The following is an 18588-nucleotide window of genomic DNA, read 5'->3' on the forward strand; positions in this document are numbered from 1 at the left end:
GGGCTAGTTCGACCTTGCAAGTAACTATGGCAAACGCTACCTCACCTTATACTCCCACAATGTGCTCCCATTGGCCATCACACTGGCACAAGGGTCACATAAACCTTCTCCCTTATTTATCATAGGAAAAAATAGTTGCGAGATTAATGGAAACACACAGAGGCAACCAATAGAGGTAGTGGCCTTTGGAAGCAGGGTGGCCATTTCACCCTTCATGCGTCTGGGTGCCGGGGCTATGCGACCTAGACTAGAACTAGCTACGATCATCCATGGTCATTAGACTCATTAGCATGGTTTGGGAACTCGGTATTGGGAATGAGACCAGTCAATGTAGATCGGATCTTCCTCGATTAGACAAAAATATCCCTAGCTTTACTTTTAAAGTCATTTTTACCATTTTACCCCTTGTCCATACCGATCCACCGCTACAGGCTGATGACTCATTAGCGGTGCTTTCCCCCGGTCGCCTTTTGGATTGGATTTCTCAATAGTCAAAATCCGCAATTACAGATTCACAAGTAGGCAAGTCGGGATCATCCGTCGTAGCGAGTCCGATCGTTGATCTGTGTGGTAAGGAAGGGTTCTGCGGTAGTGATGGCCTTGACCAACTTCATCCTAACAGTGGCGGGTGTGAGCGCCGTTGTTCTACTTCTCAGGAGCGATGTCAAACACTCCGCTACAATCTTCAGACGCAACGTTCGTCAGATTCGCCAATGGCTTGAAGAAGAATCCGCTTCTGCTACCAAGTAAGTTTCTCTTCATCTTTTCTGGTTTGCGGATAACCAAAACCCACCAGACCACTGGCGACCTCGCCCGAGGGTTTTGCTCTTCCCTCTCCATAAAAGTTTAAATTAAACGCTTGCATAGTAATCTAAAGAATATTTGATGAGTTATTGTGTCTTCTCCCTTTCTGGGTACTCTTGCATATCAAGTATTAATGAATATTTGATGTTTAGATGCATATGAAATGTGACTCTATGTTGTTTCATTGTAATAGAGGCTTTCTGTTGGGAAGTTTGAAATTTAGAACCTGGTGACAATGTAATTTCATGTCTTAAGCTATTCAAAAGATAAAAAAAATGAAGAATCTAAAGGGTCAAGCTAGTTTTTTTTATGGGAATTTGGGAAATTAACAGGTATAGAGAGACACACTTGAGGAGCAGTTTGTTTTAGGTTACATGAGCATTGAGTTTATAAACCTTACATATAAATAGATTGTTGCACTCGGTAACCATGTGGAATTAGATTTCTATTTTACTTGGCACTAGAAATACCATTGATACAATTATAACTGCATCATATTTGTTGTGAGTTTTGGCTACTACTTGTCTTACTTTAAGAGGTTGAAATTTAACCTAAAGAGTCCTGTCAAAATCGGTAAGAAGTTGGAAATAAAAGATATGCACTTAAATTTGGGAAATGATGTAACCTAAGCCCCTGACACTTGTCAATTTCAGATACCGGAAGAGCTGCCCGTGAAGTTTACTTGTCCATTGGTCCTTTATTACCACCAGTGTGTTCAATGGTCTGATCCTTGATTAGTAATTTTTACTTAATGACACTTATTTGGAATGTGAGAGTCATTGGGAATGAGTGGATTTAGGTACTTTAAGGAATAGGTGAAAATGAATATAGAGTATGTACTAATTGTTATGAAATTTTATTTTATTTTATTTATTATTATTATTTTTATTATTTTTTTCTTGGGAGGGGGTGGGGGTAAATATGTGCTGTGGTTATTTTTCGTGGATTTGATGTTTTATGTGCGAAAGGTAGAAATGGAAGAATTGGAGAAATTGTGGAGAAACTAGGTATTTAGGGTTGATGTTTTATATGCTTTGCTATTGTATGGTTAGGTATGGAAAGGAAGAAATAGTATAATGTAAGGCTATTTACTAACTCCAATCCAAACTCAAACTCAGATTCAAATTTAACCAACAAGTGTAATAACTCAGATCTGGTAATTAAGACTGAATAGAGGAGATTTTGATTACTCACAAACCACAGCTCAGACGGAGCTGAATATTTGATCAAATGGAGATCCTATATGAGGGAACAAACCATCAAAAGACTAACAGATTGTGCTAGATGGATTGAGACTTGTGCTGGTTGCAAGAAAAAGGAATTTTTTGGTGATTCTTCAATTACTTGAGTTGGAAATATCGGATGATCCTCAAATTTGGATCGAAGGTCCTTCTTGTGATCTTCAATAATCCCTCCAAAGGGTTCCTGAACCTAACTCCAAGTTAGAGAGTGATGCAGCATTGAAGACATACTCTAGGAGGAAGAAGAAGTCTATCGGTTAGGCTGGAAGAGGACTCTAAGCAGCCCACGTTTTTGTTGTTGGGGGTTATTTTTGTTTTGAATTAATTTTTGGTTTGGGTCATTGTTTGAACCAGTTTTGGGTAAATTAGTTTTGGTTCAATTTAAGTCATAAGTCTTTGTCTATTCTTAGAGGGCAAGTAACATAAGGGCTCTGATGCAGATTAATTATCAAAATAGGCTTGTTTTATTAGGAATAAGCCTAGGGTTGGGTTCCATACATGTTAGGCCGTTGATCCCATGTGTTTTGAGTGTAATGGACCACTTTTATGGGTCTAAAAGGGGGGGCTCTAAGATTGAGTACGGGATTACTAGTTAGTTTCCATTTTCATTAGTTTCCTTTTTAGTTGGGCTTGATTTAAGTTATATTTGTTTCCTTAGGAGTCAAGTTATTAATTGAGTCAAGTCATTAGTAGTTAGTTTCCTTTTTCAACTAGTTTCTAATTTCAGTTTTTAGTAACTATTGTATTAGGAGAATATTTGGTTTTCTTTTTGAGGAACCTTCTATTTTGTAATTCCCTCCCCCATTAACATTATAAATAAAGAAGAGGAGGCTCCTAAAAGCCTAGAATGATTTTGATAAAAAATAATGGCTGTTGCTATTGTCTTCTTCATGAAGAGTTGTCTTGTGTTTGATCAAGGCTGATGGAATTGGTGTTTGATCCAATTGACTCCTTGCGGCGTGAAGTCCAGGAGGGTTCTACAAGTATCTTCTTATTGCTCTTTTAGTTATTCTCAAGCTTGTTTCATAGATCTGCTACTGTTCATAAGATAGGTATGTTATTTTTTGAATCTGCCCAGAAAATCTCTTTTTTCTGCACAATCGATTCCTGGAACCTGCAAGGATTAAAGTATCGGTATCGGTCGGCGTATCGGTCGGCCAAAATTAAGATACGTATCGGAAGGTATCGTATCGTATCGGAGATACTCTAAGATACGCTAAAGATACGCACATAAATGGATAGGAAACACTTTTTTATACACTTTTGCATAAAAAAAATAGTTAAAAAAAGTTATATATAACATGTATTATGCATAAACAATAAATTGAGAGTATCGCACTAAGAATCCAAGGTTTGTAGTTGTCCCATAAATGTAAAATCCTTGTTCTCAACCTTCATTTCCACTTTAGTTAGAAATAAAAATGGTTGGCAGCAACTTTGGAACAAAAACACCTCAAAAAATTGTGTTTTTCTAAAAAATTACCCATTTTGGCCATTTTATGACCGTATTGGTACGTATCGGTGTGTATCAGTCGATACATACTGATACGTACCGATAGATACCGAAATGTACATTTCACTTCAATTTTGAATTTTCCATAAAGTATCGGTACGTATCGGTGAGTATCGGTATGTATCGGTGCGTATCGGTGCGTATCGGTGTGTATCGGTATGTATCATAAGATACGTACCGATACAAAAGGGTTTTAAAAATTGTATGTATCATATCAGTCAGTATCGTATCGGTAAAGGCCGATACGGTACGATACGGACCGGTACTTTAAACCATGGGAACCTGTAGCAGTTTTAGTTCTCTGTTGGGGCTACAGTTTTGATCGAGGCTTTTCTAGCATCCATGGAGAACTCGGCCTAAGTTGGGGCTGGTTCTGACCAGCCGTTTGGAAGTTCTATAAAATCTCTGTTTTTTCGTCCTTTAGTGATCTGTTTTGGACTGAACTGAGATCGATTGATTTGGGTTGGTTCCTGCTGTGATTTTCAGATTCTGAATCATTAATTACCAATTGTTTGACACTATTTTGAACTGTTATCAGTCCTTGATTTGTCTCTGCCCATCTGGTCTGTTCAGTCATAGAAATTACTGGGTTTTTTCTGAGATCGATAGCTGCCGTTTGCTTTGTTTCTGTTGGTCTGATTTAATTGGTTATCTTAGTGGAAATCTGGTTGTTCTTTGGTTTAGAAGTTCCTGCAGTATTGGGTCTAGTTTGGTTTGTCAAATCTAGTCCTACATTAGGCCCGTTTGATTTTGTTTCCAGAAGCATGTTTTCTCGTTTTTCTGTGCTCAGAAACAGAAAAACACTCTCTTTTTTGTTTTGTTTCACCTATTTTTGAAATAGAAATAGGATTTTATGCCTATTTTTGTTTCTAGAAACAGGAATGGAGAAACTAGCCAAATCTATTTTCCTATTTATTGAAACAAAGAGATGGGAAAAAAAATTCCTAAATCCTGATACAAACCTCTCAACTTAACCCAAGCCCTTCTCACAAATTAGAGCTACTCCTCACTGGTACCCTCTCAAGCGGAGACTCCAACTTGAGAAGTTCTTCATCGTTTTGGACTGGGTTGCTGCTGAAGCTCCTCTCCATCGTCTTCCAACTCTAACGGCTCCGAGCTGCAAACCCGCAAATCTAGGTAACTCCAACGGTTAATCTTTTATTTTTTGCTTTCGTTTGGTTTTGTTGGGGGCTTTGTCTTGTTTTTCTCTGAATCTCGTTTGGACTTTTGAGCCTCAAAATTGGAAGAAGGATGTAGGAGTCCCTTGCCTGTTCATAGGGTTGATCCTTCTTTGTTTGAGTCTTATGGCTTGTACAGTTGCTGAATTTGTATTTTACTTTAGATTTCTGTTATAATTCTATGCCTTTTTTCCTTTTTTTTAGATCATCTAAACCCTATGGCATTTGAACTATAAACCCTAATCTGCATAGAGTGAGTGAGAAGGTTGAGTCCACCCTTTCGGTTGGCTGTGACTTGCAGAGTAGAGTGGCTATATAGTGTGGTTAAATGATAGTGATTTGGAAATTAGATGGGCTTGCTCAAACTAGTGATTTGGAAATTGTTCGAAGTACTTAAAATCTGTATGAGAAGCAGGAGCCCAAGCAGTTTGGATATTCTAAAAGATTTTGAATTAAAGACAATTGGATACTGTAATAATGTCTGTTCAGCATCAAAACAGAAATGAGAAAATTTCTCATTGCCATTATATCCTCTGCTGTGTTTATTCTCCCTCCCCACCTTCATCTTTCTGGTTACAACTTAAACATAAGCAAATCACCTTCTCTTTTTTTTTTTTTTTTTTGAATCTCTCACTTGGGCCCTCTACAGATCTTATTTCTAAGATTCATGCCTTTGAGGACCCTAGGATCAGCTATCTAGAAGACCTCCAATGCACTTGCACCAAGTTGTATTCCCTATTTTATTCTCCTTTTGAGGAACTTCTGATTTCATAAAGTCCAGTCCAAGTGGGGGTCCTCTACCACCAAATGGCAAGGAGCTTTGTAGAGGCATCATACGACCAAATTATTATCCGAAGTTCGAGAGGAATATGTCAATAAATAAGAGGTTACCTCAAATGATTTGAAATATAGTTGGATCTAAGATTAATGGGAATAAGCTCATGTAACAGGGATTTTAGCACTAAAGCTCTAAAACTTCAGTCAATTGGACCACCACTTGGGCTTATCTCCTATCCTTTAAAGTAAAAACCAGCGATGATCTAAAACCAGTAACCAGGCAAAACAAAGTTCTTGCTGCTGACCTTGAGTTGTGTTGGCCAATGTCTACTGGTGTGGGCAAGACTGAAAGACACACATTTGAGGTTACAGCAACAGCACATTTTGCAGAATTCTGGGAATTCATACCTGAGCTTTGCCTTGCACTTTGGCATGCCCAGTTGGAATCCGGCCTAATAAAAACATACAATGGGCATCCAGAATCATTTTATATGCAGCAATATTATATCCAAACTACAACATTGCTAACCAGAGTGAACAAAAGCTCTCAGCCATGGGTCATGTATATCCCACTGTACAAAATATGACCATAGAAGCTTCTGTCTGCTATGCCCATCCTCCTACTTATGGAATTGACTTCATTACATTCACTGGGGGAGATTAGTTGGGTGAGGGGGGTTGATGAGAGAGGGGAAGGGGAAGGTGAAGGTGAAGGAATGGACTCCATCCCAAGACCTCCTGGCCATTTGTCCTTTACCAGCATGGTAGGTTGATTTCGACCATAAAAGTATGCCTTTTTTTATATACATCTCACAATCTGAATTGTTTGGTGAAAACTACTATTTTTATATACATTTCATAATCTGAATGATAAATTTTCTTTGCTTGGTTATATATATTTTACCTTGATGGAATGGTGATGCTCACAAAGCGTTTCCTGAAACGGAAAAATCAAACACTTTTTTGAGGTCAAAAAATTGTATCTTAGAACAGAAACTGGAAAAAGTGTTTCTGCTGTTTTCAGACAAAACAAATTAAGTCCTTAGTTTCCTTTTAAGTTTGTTTTGATTTTCAGTTTTTAGAAACTGTGTAATAGGGAGCCACGACTAGAAGTGATCAGATTGAAGAGAAACTTCAGATTTGAATAAGAGATGATGCACAACAGGGAAAAGTGATCAGTTTTAAGAGAAACTTCAGATTTGAATCCGGGAGGTCCCAAGCTGCAACAATGTGCCTGTTTTTAGGGGTATCACGAATGCGACGATGGTTAAGGCAACCTGATGTAGATCCCCACTTTGGGCTGAGCTATCGCAGTAGGAAGGCCCAGCCCAAATGAGGGCTATTGATTTCACTTAAGTGATTTAATTGTTTATTTATTTTCCTTAGTAAATAAGGCCCCAATGGGCCCATCGATTTAAGTGTTAATTAGGCCCATTAGTGGCCATTGATTTAAGTTGGAATCAAGCTCATTAATGGCTATTAGTTAGTACTTTGTTAGTTACCCAATCTAACTAGGTTTCTAGTGTTAGTCCTAGTAGGAGTACAACTCCTAGTTCTAATGTGACTGCTAATAACATAGCTTCTGCCCTCTATTTATGAGGAGCTCTTGTACTCAGAATTCTCAGATTTGAATAATGAAATATTGCAGTCAATTGCTTAAAACAGCCGAGATAGTTGTGGGTGAGACGCCCAGGCCAAGATAGCCAATCCCACCCACAATTCTCTTGCTTCTTCTTTCTCTCTTATCTTCAGTTTACTGTTACTGTTCATTGCTTGCTGTTTCTGTTTACTGCTACTGAAGAATCCTAAGAAAGAGTTCGGATCTGTTAAGGCTTTCAAAACCAAGAACCGACCAGCACCAGTGAAGGATCCAGTAGAGAGATCGATCTCATCTTCCTTCCCCATTTGACCTCGGATTTACAAACCCTTTTCAGAGGGTGTTCCCAGCAGTCCAAGGATCACCTGATCCTCTTCTCAGTGCTGCCCAAGCAGCCCAACCACAGTTCTTGAAGAATCTTCTTTATTTTCTCTCTCCAAGGTCTGAAATCAAGCAGTTTCATAGCTTTCTCATCAGCCGGCAGATTCAGCTCATCTTTGGAGGTTTTCTTCCTCACATCAAGGGTTACCATCGACCTAAGTTGCAGCCCCATCAGAGCCCTCCAGGCCCAGCCACAGGGGTGTTTCTCTCTCTTAGGGTTAAGTCTTGATTGGGATTTGGCTACTGTTTTTTTCTTGAATCTTTGGGGAGTTAATTCTGTTCTTAGTTCCTTTGTTCTTCTATTGTTATCTCTGATTCTTATCTAATTAGTTCAAGAGTTCTACTTGATTTGGGGTTTGAAGTTGTAATCTACTAGGGTAGTTACTTTGTAATCTACTTTTACATTACAACCAAGTCTGGTGGAGACGTCAAAGAAGATGGCATTCCAAATCTTGTCATAGGAGCGGGAGTTGGAAGTCCATCTTCAGAGGTTACGTTCCATCCAAAGGTGGTTGGTGGTGGCACAAAAGGCAAGTTTCCCTGTAGTATCACAAATGGATGACCTGGCGAAAGTCGTGTCAACTTAGATCCATTCCCTGCTGAAAGGGAGGAGGATGAAAAACTTCAAAACTTAATTGATATTGCTTGGACAAAATAGAGGAAATTAGATAGAAGAAGAAATATATGACTTGAATAGTCTCACCCTAAGCCAAGGCTAGTAAGTAGTATCTCATTAATCACCCCAACCTCTTGTGAACATAATCTCACTGCAGCTCTGTCTCTCATAGAAGAATTTTTTTAACACAGTTTCACCCAAATTCTTACTTCCTTCAAAATGCGTACAAGCAGCATTCTTACTTCCTTCAAAATGCATACAAGCAGCTTATTTTATAGAGAGGTTTCGAGGGTTCTAGACCCTCGTTGGTACTTCCTCCTAGACTTAATGGCCTATACGTTTCCAAGGAGTTGTATTGAAACTCTTTTCAAGATATGAAATAAACCCTACATTTTCAAGGTGTCTTTCACAACTAACAATGAAACTAACCTATTGATTGATATCCCCAAGACTTCACAACTTAAGAGGACTAGGTACGACTAGGTACAACTAACTAGTTAAATTTGTCTGGGTCAGTTATCCTTCATATATGAGTTTTCAAAATAGGCCCGTTACAAGAGAAAAATAAAAATACTAGGCCCATGGCCCATATAACCTATTATGCTACTTATTTAACCCATTAGACTAGGATTTGGGCTTGTTCCAACGTGAATACCTGTGCTCAAACCTCTCTTGATCTTTCTTTTTTATCTTTTATTTTTATTTTTTGGTAAACCTCTCCATTACAAGCATTTGCAGCGTAAGGTCCTCATTTATGGGGTTGACATTGCCTTTAAACATTCATTGATCCAAAGTGCTGCAACAGTTCATGCTCTATTCTTCAAGCTCTGAAGCTTCTGATTCTATTCAGCGGAGGTTCAACCTTTGGAATCTAGATGGAATCCTAGATGTTGAAAGTATCCACGCGCAAGAATGCCTCAGCTTATACCATGGTTGAGAAGTGGAATCTGAAAGATCTCCCTCTTTGCTGGCTGTGAAGTGATTCAGTTAAGAATCTCCCTCTTCGCTGACTAAGTGACGTGATTCGGTTTTTCTTGATTTCAACCACAATGCTATCTCCTCGATCCATCTTGATCAGGCCATCATGATAGAAACTGCCACTGCCTTACCTTGATCAGGCCATCATCATATAAACTGGTACTGTCTTCCTTGATCAGTCTGTCTTACCTAAGAGAATCCTTTCTGATTGGTCAGATTAGTTACCTTACCACACCCCCATTACGAGATCGATTCCTTTTGCCCCTTGGAACCTTACCTCACAAGTGTTGCTGCTTCAAGTTCAAGTGAAATGCTGCTGGGAGATGCTGTGATCTTTTGTGACCTTCCAATATGGTGCTTTCACTAGTATTCTTTGTGCATATTATATTCGTGAATTATAGGAGACCAGGGTTATACTAGTTTTGTTAATGTATATCACATAAATGAAAAATAAATGATTGGCAATTGACTGGGGCCAACTTATTTTATACATCTAAATGATTCTGTTGTTTGAGTCTGTTTAGAGTTCTTCATGGGGTGGAGCTCTAAGAAAGAGAAATCTTTGTCATTATACCATACAAAATGAAGCAGCGGTCCTGTAACGTTGCCGATGCAGGAAATATATGCGATATGGTCCTAGAGAAGTATATACCAGACAATATAGGATTGGTATGGGTTAAATACATGGATCATGTTGCTGAGGGATCTGTTTTTATTTATAATGCTGTAATCTGTATGTGTAGCAGCTGTGACATGTGTTGCATTTGCATTTCCTTTATTGAGTTTGGCAGTCTATATGATTAAGAGGATCTAGATACTACCATTTACTTTTTTCTGTTCAGTTTTTATCTCATGCATTTATTTTGAAGCTAGATGATTTTTTTGGTTAAAGACTTCTTGAATTGTGTGCTTAACTTTTACACGTGCCAAATCCCTGTGGCATAGGTAGGAAGGATTTTTATCCTGTCGACATCTCTTATGATGCTAGTTTTCCTCTTCTTGCGTGTTGTTATTTTGCTTGTCATCTTTCTTGATGAAATGGTGGGAGGTTTGGTTTTCGAGGATCATATGTGCCTTTGGTTCAGGTCTGCAGAGAAAGCAAAGCCAAAGGAACTGGATCCTCAAGTTCCTCAAAAAGATGCCCCCAAGGAGGACAAGCACTAGTTTCTTGAGGTAGAGTTTTTTGAATCCAAATTCTTATTTGCACAGTTCTTCATGTGGGCCTATCTATTCACAGCTTGATCAATGGCAGGGTTTAGGCATGCTCAGAGATATGGTTTTGCCTTACCTTCTCTAAACCTCTTTTTAACTTTTCTACATGTGATTATTCAGGGCGAAGAAATGAATAATAGGAAGAAAGAAAGCTTACGGTATTGAATCTCCAACATCAACACTTCGCGTTTGTCTATTGGTCAACCCTTCAAACTTTTTGTCCTTGACTTTTATTTGGGTACGGGGATTTGGAAACCACTGTTGTATTGAGCCCAAAAGTACTAATAATTAATTGTAACTTATTAATGGATAGAAGATGTTCTTCCAATTAAATCTTCAACTCTGTTCGAGTTTTTTATTTTTTGATCAAAGGCAGAAAAAAGCATAACCGGTAGTAGCGGTAATTCTACCGTTTGCTAGGGTTTGTGCTGCTATAGATAAAAAAAAAAAAAAAAGAGAGAGACATTTAGATTGTGGTAGTAATCTACATGCTACCCCCACTCATCGATTTATGTACATAGATTTGTTCGAGTTACTTCTGGGTTTTGATCTTTATGAATAAAGAGAGTCTGAGAATAGATTTCCTGTCTACAAAATGGACTAAAGAACCATGTCAATCTAGTGTAGTCTACGCCTGTGCATAAGACTAATGGGAGGGCATATGGCAGCATTTTTAGCACATAGGGATGGGGTATCAAGGGTCTGTTTGATAGCGTTTCTGCCGTTTCTGTTTCAAGAAACGGTAGAAATATAAATTTCCGTTTCTAGAAACATAAACGGAATTAAAGGTATTTGATAATTCAGGTTTCTAGAAGTTGATAGTAACCAGCGAAAGAATGACCACGAGTTTCAAGAAACGAAGAAATAAGTTCTACTTGTTTTGCCTGGGTTGTTTCTTAAATTATAAATAGGTAGAAATTTTTATTTTTATTTATCAAAACTAGTGAAACGAAACAGTTTTATCAGACGTTTTTTGTTCCGTTTACACATAAACAGCAGAAACATTATCAAATGGGCCCTTGGTCTTTTTGTGCTTGCTCCAATCTAGGCGTAGGCAATATCAGACTGGCAGTGTTCTTTTTCTCTATTTTAGCTTTGGAAGTCTTTCCCTTCACACCCAAAACCCTGAGAAATTCTCAGTTTTTTTTTATCTGCGGACTGATTATAGGGTTCTTAGGGATCGATTCTGGTCAATTCATCCAATCTAAATTGAAATCAGCACTGACCGATTCTGTCCCTGATTCCACGTGTTTTGGAAAAGAAAAGAACCCACACGCCCCACAGGTTGAGGTTGTTCAGCTCATGGATGTAGTTAATGGTATCGGTTGCCGGTGATACTGATACATATCGGCCATTTGGGCTGATATTAGATCAAAAAGCCATTTTTTCACCTAAAAACAGAAAAATGGGTTAACCCAACCAATCATGCTCGCATAATGGAAGGAGGCAAAGAGCCACTGATTTAATTTTAGGGTTCAAGTGGATTCACCGATACTGACTGTATTTGTAGGTATCAAGCATGGCCGGGTCTCTCAACACGCCTGATCTGTACCGATTCCTAAAACTGTGGTTCAGCTTGACCACTAATGACTTGCAACAAGTGACCAAAGTGTAGTTCTACAAGGTTAAGAAAATAAAGAAACCAACTCAATACATGAGGCTCCCGCTACTGCTGGGTCTGTAGTTCCGCAAGGTTAAGCTATGTCTAATATTTGGCAAGTCAAGTTGGGCCTAAATTGTATTGAAAAATCCCAAGCCTCTGCAGTCTGCACAACAGTGGACCTTCAAAAATTCAAAGAAAATGTTCATTATATGACTAAATTAGAAACTCCCATTCTACTTCCTTGGATTTGCATCTATTTCTCCTACTCTTTCTTCTTGAAAGCATTATATTTGGAAGCAGTAAAAAGAGATTAAATTGCAAATGAAACCATGATCAATTCATGCTAAAGACAACAGATCCATTTAGGTGAGTACTAAACAAATTGCCATATCACAATGTAACTAACTTGTCAAAATAGCTTTCGACATCAACTGGATGTGTTAGAAACTCATTCCACCCATTTATTTTGACAAAGCAGACAGATTTATTAGTAGGTTAGTCTAACTCTATTTGAGAAATTTGCAGACCAAGTCGCCTTCTACCAACTCGAAAGTAGAACACAGATGAATGTGTTCATATTTAACCACAATGGCCAAGAGCTAAAACAATCTTAATTAACAAGAACAAAATAACCAAATTATGGTATTTCATTTTCTTTACCAAATTTCTTAGAACCATGAAGATGGCTTAAAAAGGCCGCAAATTTGATCGACAAAATCCTGAGAAGACCCTGTCAAAGCTTGACACCTGAACTGGTGAGATCAACAGTCAACCAAAACATAACAATGTACCCTTACCATACCAAGGCATTACTGCCGGCGTGAAAGGAACTTCTTGCTCCCCTGCTAAAATCATTGAAGTAATACAGACTTCCAAAACTAATAAACCAAACCAAGGAGACATCCTAAGTACAGTTCTTATCTACAGAAAGAGATTACAATGAAAACATAAACAAAGGGAACAGCAACAAATTGAACCCTGTGGATTACACCAATCATATAAAATTAAGGCCGAACAGGTTCCCTCATTCACACAAACACATACCAAGAGAAAGAGATGATGCTAAAATTCAAATAGAAGAAAATATGAGTGTATATATATTAGGGAAGAAACATCTTAAACACCAACCATTGAAAGGAAAAAGAATTCTAACTACACGGAATACTCGAAGAATTCACAATTGGGAGAGTCACCGGAGTTTAGCCCACTACCAAGCAAAAGGAAGTGTTTGTTGGCCCACATTTTGGGACGACCCATCAGATCCAACATGAAAGATCCCCTCGCAGTGGAGGTCAGCATCACTTGTTTCAGAAACCAATACCGAACCCACCTGCTCATCCTCCATTCCCCGTGAGGAAGGATACCTACCTAGGCCACTGTACTGCAGACTTGGAACAAGGGGATTAGCCATGGGAATGGATTCTGGCTGCACCACATGATTCAAACTGATCCCTGAAGTCTGTGTTGACGGAGATGACAGAAGAGAGAGAGCACAATCTGAGTCATGGACTCTAGAAAACTCATTGGAGAAAATATTCCTACCACCCTCACTTTGAGATGAGGCAATGGTATTAAGAAGCGGCTGGCACACAGAAGCTTCTGGGGCTGTTTGATTTGCTAGTGTGGTGGCATTACTTTGTGCAAAGGAAAATTGCTTCCCTCCTCCTTTGTAGTTATAAGAGAATGATCCAGTATATGGATTTTGTCTGTTGATGAAGTGACCATTATAAAGTGTGGCATCTTCTTCAGTTTTGACCACTCCAGTCCAGGTCGCATTCACCATAGAAGTTGGGGAAAATATTTGTGGACTGGTAAATGGCGACAACCTGGAACCTGTAGGAAGAGGAAGAAATATTAAATCCAAAGAAATCGATATATACCAATAACACAAAGAACAAAGACAATTTTTGGAAAATGGCAGACATGAAAATTTTAGCAAGCAATGATCAATGCATTCAATGGAGATAACCACTCTGAAGTCCCTGTTCGCTACCGCTTCACCTAAAAGTTCAAACTTGTAAGAAATGGCAGCTAAATGTATACATCAACAGTCCTCCACACGTGCAGGCCATCTTGGCAACGTCCACGTGAAACATATGAGTGCCCACACATGACAACGAGGTAAAGAAGTGAGGGAAATTTCCCTTTGACACTTCCCAAAAGTTGAATTTCAAATACTTGACCTCCCTACTCTGATAACATGTTCGCTACCGCTTTACCTAAAAGCTCGAACTTGCAGGGAAGGGCAGCTTTAATGTACACATCAACAGTCCCTTCCTTAGGGATCACAAGTATATATATTTCTTACAAATGGTCAGTAGAAATATAGAAGAATGTCCAAAAAATTTCTATAGAACATGTGATTACAAATGCCAATCAGTTCCATTTCCAACCAGGACGATCTCCAGAATAGGCACTGGTAAATTGTGGTCCTGGCATCTTACAATTCTCACAAGGGAAGGAGGAGCCGAAAAAGAAAGGGGAGAGAGGGGGGAATGAAAGTCCAACATGTAAGTGGAAAACAGCAAGTACAGCTTTATGTCATCCTCACAATAAAAGCTGCTCTATCTAAGAAAATGGCTTTAAGTAGGAAGTGTAACATAAATAAACATATAAAATCTAATATCAGCCTCTTTGTGACCAATTTTCTAATCAACACTATGTTGTCTGTACAAGATGTCATTTCTATAACATTGAAATATCCAGTTTCAACTGGAACCGAGCAAGAGTATAAATATGCAACTTGAGTAGGCCAACCTAAGAAGTTAATAGCCGGAAAGCCTGAGAAAATTATCCACAAAAGCTGGACAAGTTAATGATAACTTGGAACAGATTGTCCATCAATTCAGCTACTTCATGGAATGCTCATTTAAGTTGATATGGAAATTTCTTTCCTGCTTCAAGCGAAAATTAGTCAACAAGCAGCCAAATTGATCATATTGAACATATTTCTTGAACTATGAATAGCAAATGGAACATTGTACAAACATTAAACTTCTCCAGAACAAGAATCCAAACCTTGGTGATTGGAGAAGAAGCTTCCAGAATTCATGGGATGAGATTCTGGCTGAGGCTTTCTTCGACGCCGGTTATGCCCATCCAGACGTTTCCTGCAGCTTCTCTTCACCTCATCAAACTCCGCTAACACATGGAACCTACAAGTGATCAAACAGTTGTAGAAAAGTTTATGAACAGAAGAAACCAATAAAGAGAAAGGAAACTCCTAGTAATTTTAAGGGAGTGTCATTAATAAATCTAGAAAGCAAAAAGATTCCTGCTTGCAAGGAAAATGTATAAGTAAAATAAGAAATCCTTGAGGAGTAACCACAGCTAATGTTTATCAGAAATAATATTGGAACGCCAAACCGATTATAGAAGAAAGTTATACACATAGAAGGAGATATAATATGCCCATTGAATGGAACATCTATATGCAAGCATGGATCAGAAAACCAAGTAGGAAATAGACTACCAGATGTTGACTAAACAAAATAAAGGCAAAGTGTAAGGGAGGGAAGGAGAAAAAAAAAAGAGGAGAGGGGGGCAGTGTTAGCATGATTCTCTAACCACTTGAGCTAAAACACTACAAGGGATGGTTAAAACATCAGAAGCAAGAAAACACATCGCACTGGATAGAAGGGAAAGGACAAACAAATGCCTAAGTCCATGTTTGTGCGTGTGGGTGTGTTTACATGTGTAACGTGCACATCAAATGATAAAGGAAAAAAATAAATACAATAGCCACAATCATTGGAGCAGGAGATTTGTTGTAGCAGATTCTAATGCTGAATACATAAAAGGAGGATCTTTAATCCAAAAAATGAAAAAAGAATATATAAAAGGAGGATCACTTCCAGTATGCATACAGTATTATGTAGTAATTGGCAAACTATCTACGGGCAACAATTACTGAGGTGCCTCAGAGTAGCACTGGTTCAAAAAGCACCTATTTAAAATTGTTATGAGGAAGAAATACAAATCACATCCAAGATGAAGCAGTCACTAAGACTTCATCCCCTCCATCCTCACTCCATCCAGCCAAAATTTCTCACCCACTTACCCACTCTCTTTGAAAAACTACAGACATTTGATTAGCAAGCAGCATCTGAAGTGCATACCGACAAGGGAAATCCAAAGAACCAAATGGAAATGTATCCTTGAAAACTTTTCCTTGTGATTACTGTGAATATTATACATAAGAGACATAACTGCATTATTCTCCATATTGAGGTTTCTACTCAAGTAAACCTACGTGAAATGCAGAGGAGAAAAATAATTTTGTTCCTACGTGAAATGCTGAAGGGACAACCTACATTTGAAACCAGCAAATATCACGTTGGAATTAGAAAACAAAACTCATGTTCCAGGTGGATAAAACCTTACAGAAAAATGATGTAGGTTTGTATAGTTGACAAAGTTGAGATAAACTTAGTGGGGTTGTGTTTGTATGTAATGGGGAGCAAACAATCCTTAAAACTTGATTGTAGAAAGAAGAGAAAATAAAATCATAAACAAGAAGAAAAGGGTGAACAAACATCTGTCATTAGTGAAGATAAAGTAGTGTGGTCATATAAGATGCTCATGCGCATAGATAGAAAATCTGCTTGGCGAATATGGTTGAATATTTTGCAACAAATCTTGAAGTTAAAAATTTTACTGAAAATCTTATGTATCAAGATTATATGTAATCCTTGATCATCACATTATCACCAGAACACATTCATAGATCAAAATGAAACAAAATCATTTTGAAATCAGAAATAATACAAGCAATTCACATCTCTTACATTCTAAAGTAAGGAATAAGGGGGGAAAAGGACATCAGAACAAGAAGCAAAGTTTTGAGTAAAAAGTAATTAAATGAAACAGAATAGTACAAACTCAGTAATCCATAAGTTTGTGAGTAACAGGGAAAGAGAGAGTCTACCACCCAAAGGAGATATTGAAAGGGCTCAGTGGAAACTTCCATGGAAATGGCTAAATGGATATCTCAACTTATCATCCACGGAAATTAACACATGACATACCAGAGAAAATTTTGTCAACTGCAAACCCTATTAATGCAAAGATCTACAAACATACTGAAACCCAAATTGGTTATAGAATCAAGCACTTGTAAGATATAGGATCTCCAGTGTGAGAAAGGGAGGAAAAAATCTATTCTATTTTATTGTTTTTTTCCAGACAACCGGTGGGAGAAGTAAAAATGCAAGCACTCGCATTGCAATTCGTCTAAGCTGACCAGCACTAACCAACGAAAAGCTTCTAATCTAAAAGGGAATTTCTCACATTGCTCAACAAGCATCCAAGCAACAATTAGTGTCCAAAAGCATAGAAAATTAGAAACATCAACTAAATAAAAGATTAATTGTATCCTGCAAACTGATAATGTAACCAGTCAATAGTTGTTGTCTGGTTCCAATATTAATTCATACCTGCTGCACTGCTGACAGAAGCGCTGCGCCTGGCCACCTACCATCACCGTTGGTGTCTTAGAATGGACCTCGCAGACTTTATGGCGTCTATGATAGTCTCTGCAGTTACTGAGGTCGGAAGTGCAGCCCTCAACCAAACACGACGCCATCTGGTTTGCATTATTAGGCGCCCGAGCCCTCTTCGAGGAACTAGATGGAGATGCTGACACCATTGTCGAGATCCTCTGCTCCTTCAACTTGTCCACAGACCCATCTCCGAAATCACCCAACCTTCCCAGTTTCAAATCAACCGAGAAATCCCCTTTAGACTTCTGGCTTCCTAAGTCGTTAGACCCAACACGTGGGTTCAGGTTTGGGATGGCTTCCCTCTCTAATTCCGCTAAATCCCACAAAGGCGTCTTCAAATCCCAGTCCATATAACCTTTTCCTGACTCTTCTTCTACTCTTTCTTCTTTTCCCCCTCTCTCCCCTCCTTACAATCTCCCTCACTGTTAATGTAAAGCCAAGCTCTTTCACTACTTACCTCACAAACACCAGTCCATTATAATCCTCCACAGTCTCGCTGCTAAGACAGCAAGAAAAATAATGGTCAAAGAAACAAAACAAGAAAAAATGAACGAACCAGAAGAAGAAAAGAACAGCGACCCGGGTGACACAGCAACCACACTACAGTGAAATTGAATAGAACCCAGAAAAATCTGAAGTGATAAATGTCTGAAAAATCAAAGATGGGTACCTAAAAAAGACATAAAAATCAAGAACCCAATTCACAGAATCTCATCATCGTAACTCCACGCAGTCGAATTGCAGAGCAACTCCAAAGAAATGGGAATAAACTGAAGTGAGAGAGAGAGAGAGAGAGAGAGAGAGAGAGGGGGAGGGGGAGGGGGAGGGGGAGGGGGGACAAGGAAGAAATGAGAGTACTTACAGACAACCGCAACATAAGAAGACTGATTTGGGCTTGCCAGCCATTCATTCTCTGACAAGGATTCCATTAAAAATCAGTAAGGTAGGAAAGGAGAAGAGGCGGAAAATAAAACCAGGGGTGTATGTTAAGAGGAATCACCTAATCCGTTTCGTATAGCAGAAGGCCAAACCAAAAGAGTTATTAGGAGGATTTATATGGCAATTATTTGGGAGGTCAGAGATACCATATAGGGAGATTAATGCATTAAAGTTTATGGATAGACCACCTTGTCATATATAAATAATAATAATAATAATAAAGTAGAGATAAATATACAGCTAAGTAA

At 38.5% G+C, this 18588-nt stretch overlaps 3 protein-coding genes across 6 annotated transcripts in view; 2 read left to right on the forward strand and 1 right to left on the reverse strand.

Moving 5' to 3' along the window:
* The window catches only part of LOC122059686 (protein RETICULATA-RELATED 5, chloroplastic-like), an 81428-nt gene that overhangs the window by 32928 nt on the left and 29912 nt on the right, over positions 1-18588 (forward strand). The gene's annotated exons all lie outside the window — the stretch shown is intronic.
* LOC122059689 lies at positions 429-10655 on the forward strand. Its single transcript, XM_042622658.1, has 3 exons — positions 429-746; positions 10171-10258; positions 10418-10655. The coding sequence occupies exons 1-2, from the start codon at positions 595-597 to the stop codon at positions 10247-10249; spliced, it is 231 nt and encodes a 76-aa protein (XP_042478592.1). The 5' UTR covers positions 429-594; the 3' UTR covers positions 10250-10258; positions 10418-10655.
* LOC122059687 (squamosa promoter-binding-like protein 16) lies at positions 12849-18401 on the reverse strand. Of its 4 annotated transcripts, none has more exons than XM_042622655.1 (4): positions 18264-18401; positions 17336-17897; positions 14919-15055; positions 12849-13733 (listed from the first exon to the last, which is right to left on the reverse strand). In XM_042622655.1, the coding sequence occupies exons 2-4, from the start codon at positions 17749-17751 to the stop codon at positions 13108-13110; spliced, it is 1179 nt and encodes a 392-aa protein (XP_042478589.1). In that variant the 5' UTR covers positions 17752-17897; positions 18264-18401; the 3' UTR covers positions 12849-13107. The 4 variants fall into 4 exon arrangements, with proteins under 4 accessions (XP_042478589.1, XP_042478588.1, XP_042478585.1 ...); XM_042622654.1 differs by having other exon boundaries at positions 17336-17900; positions 18264-18355; XM_042622651.1 differs by lacking the exon at positions 18264-18401 and adding an exon at positions 18072-18228.

This window comes from Macadamia integrifolia, chromosome 13 (assembly GCF_013358625.1).
Source record: "Macadamia integrifolia cultivar HAES 741 chromosome 13, SCU_Mint_v3, whole genome shotgun sequence".
NCBI classification, from domain to species: Eukaryota; Viridiplantae; Streptophyta; class Magnoliopsida; order Proteales; family Proteaceae; genus Macadamia; species Macadamia integrifolia.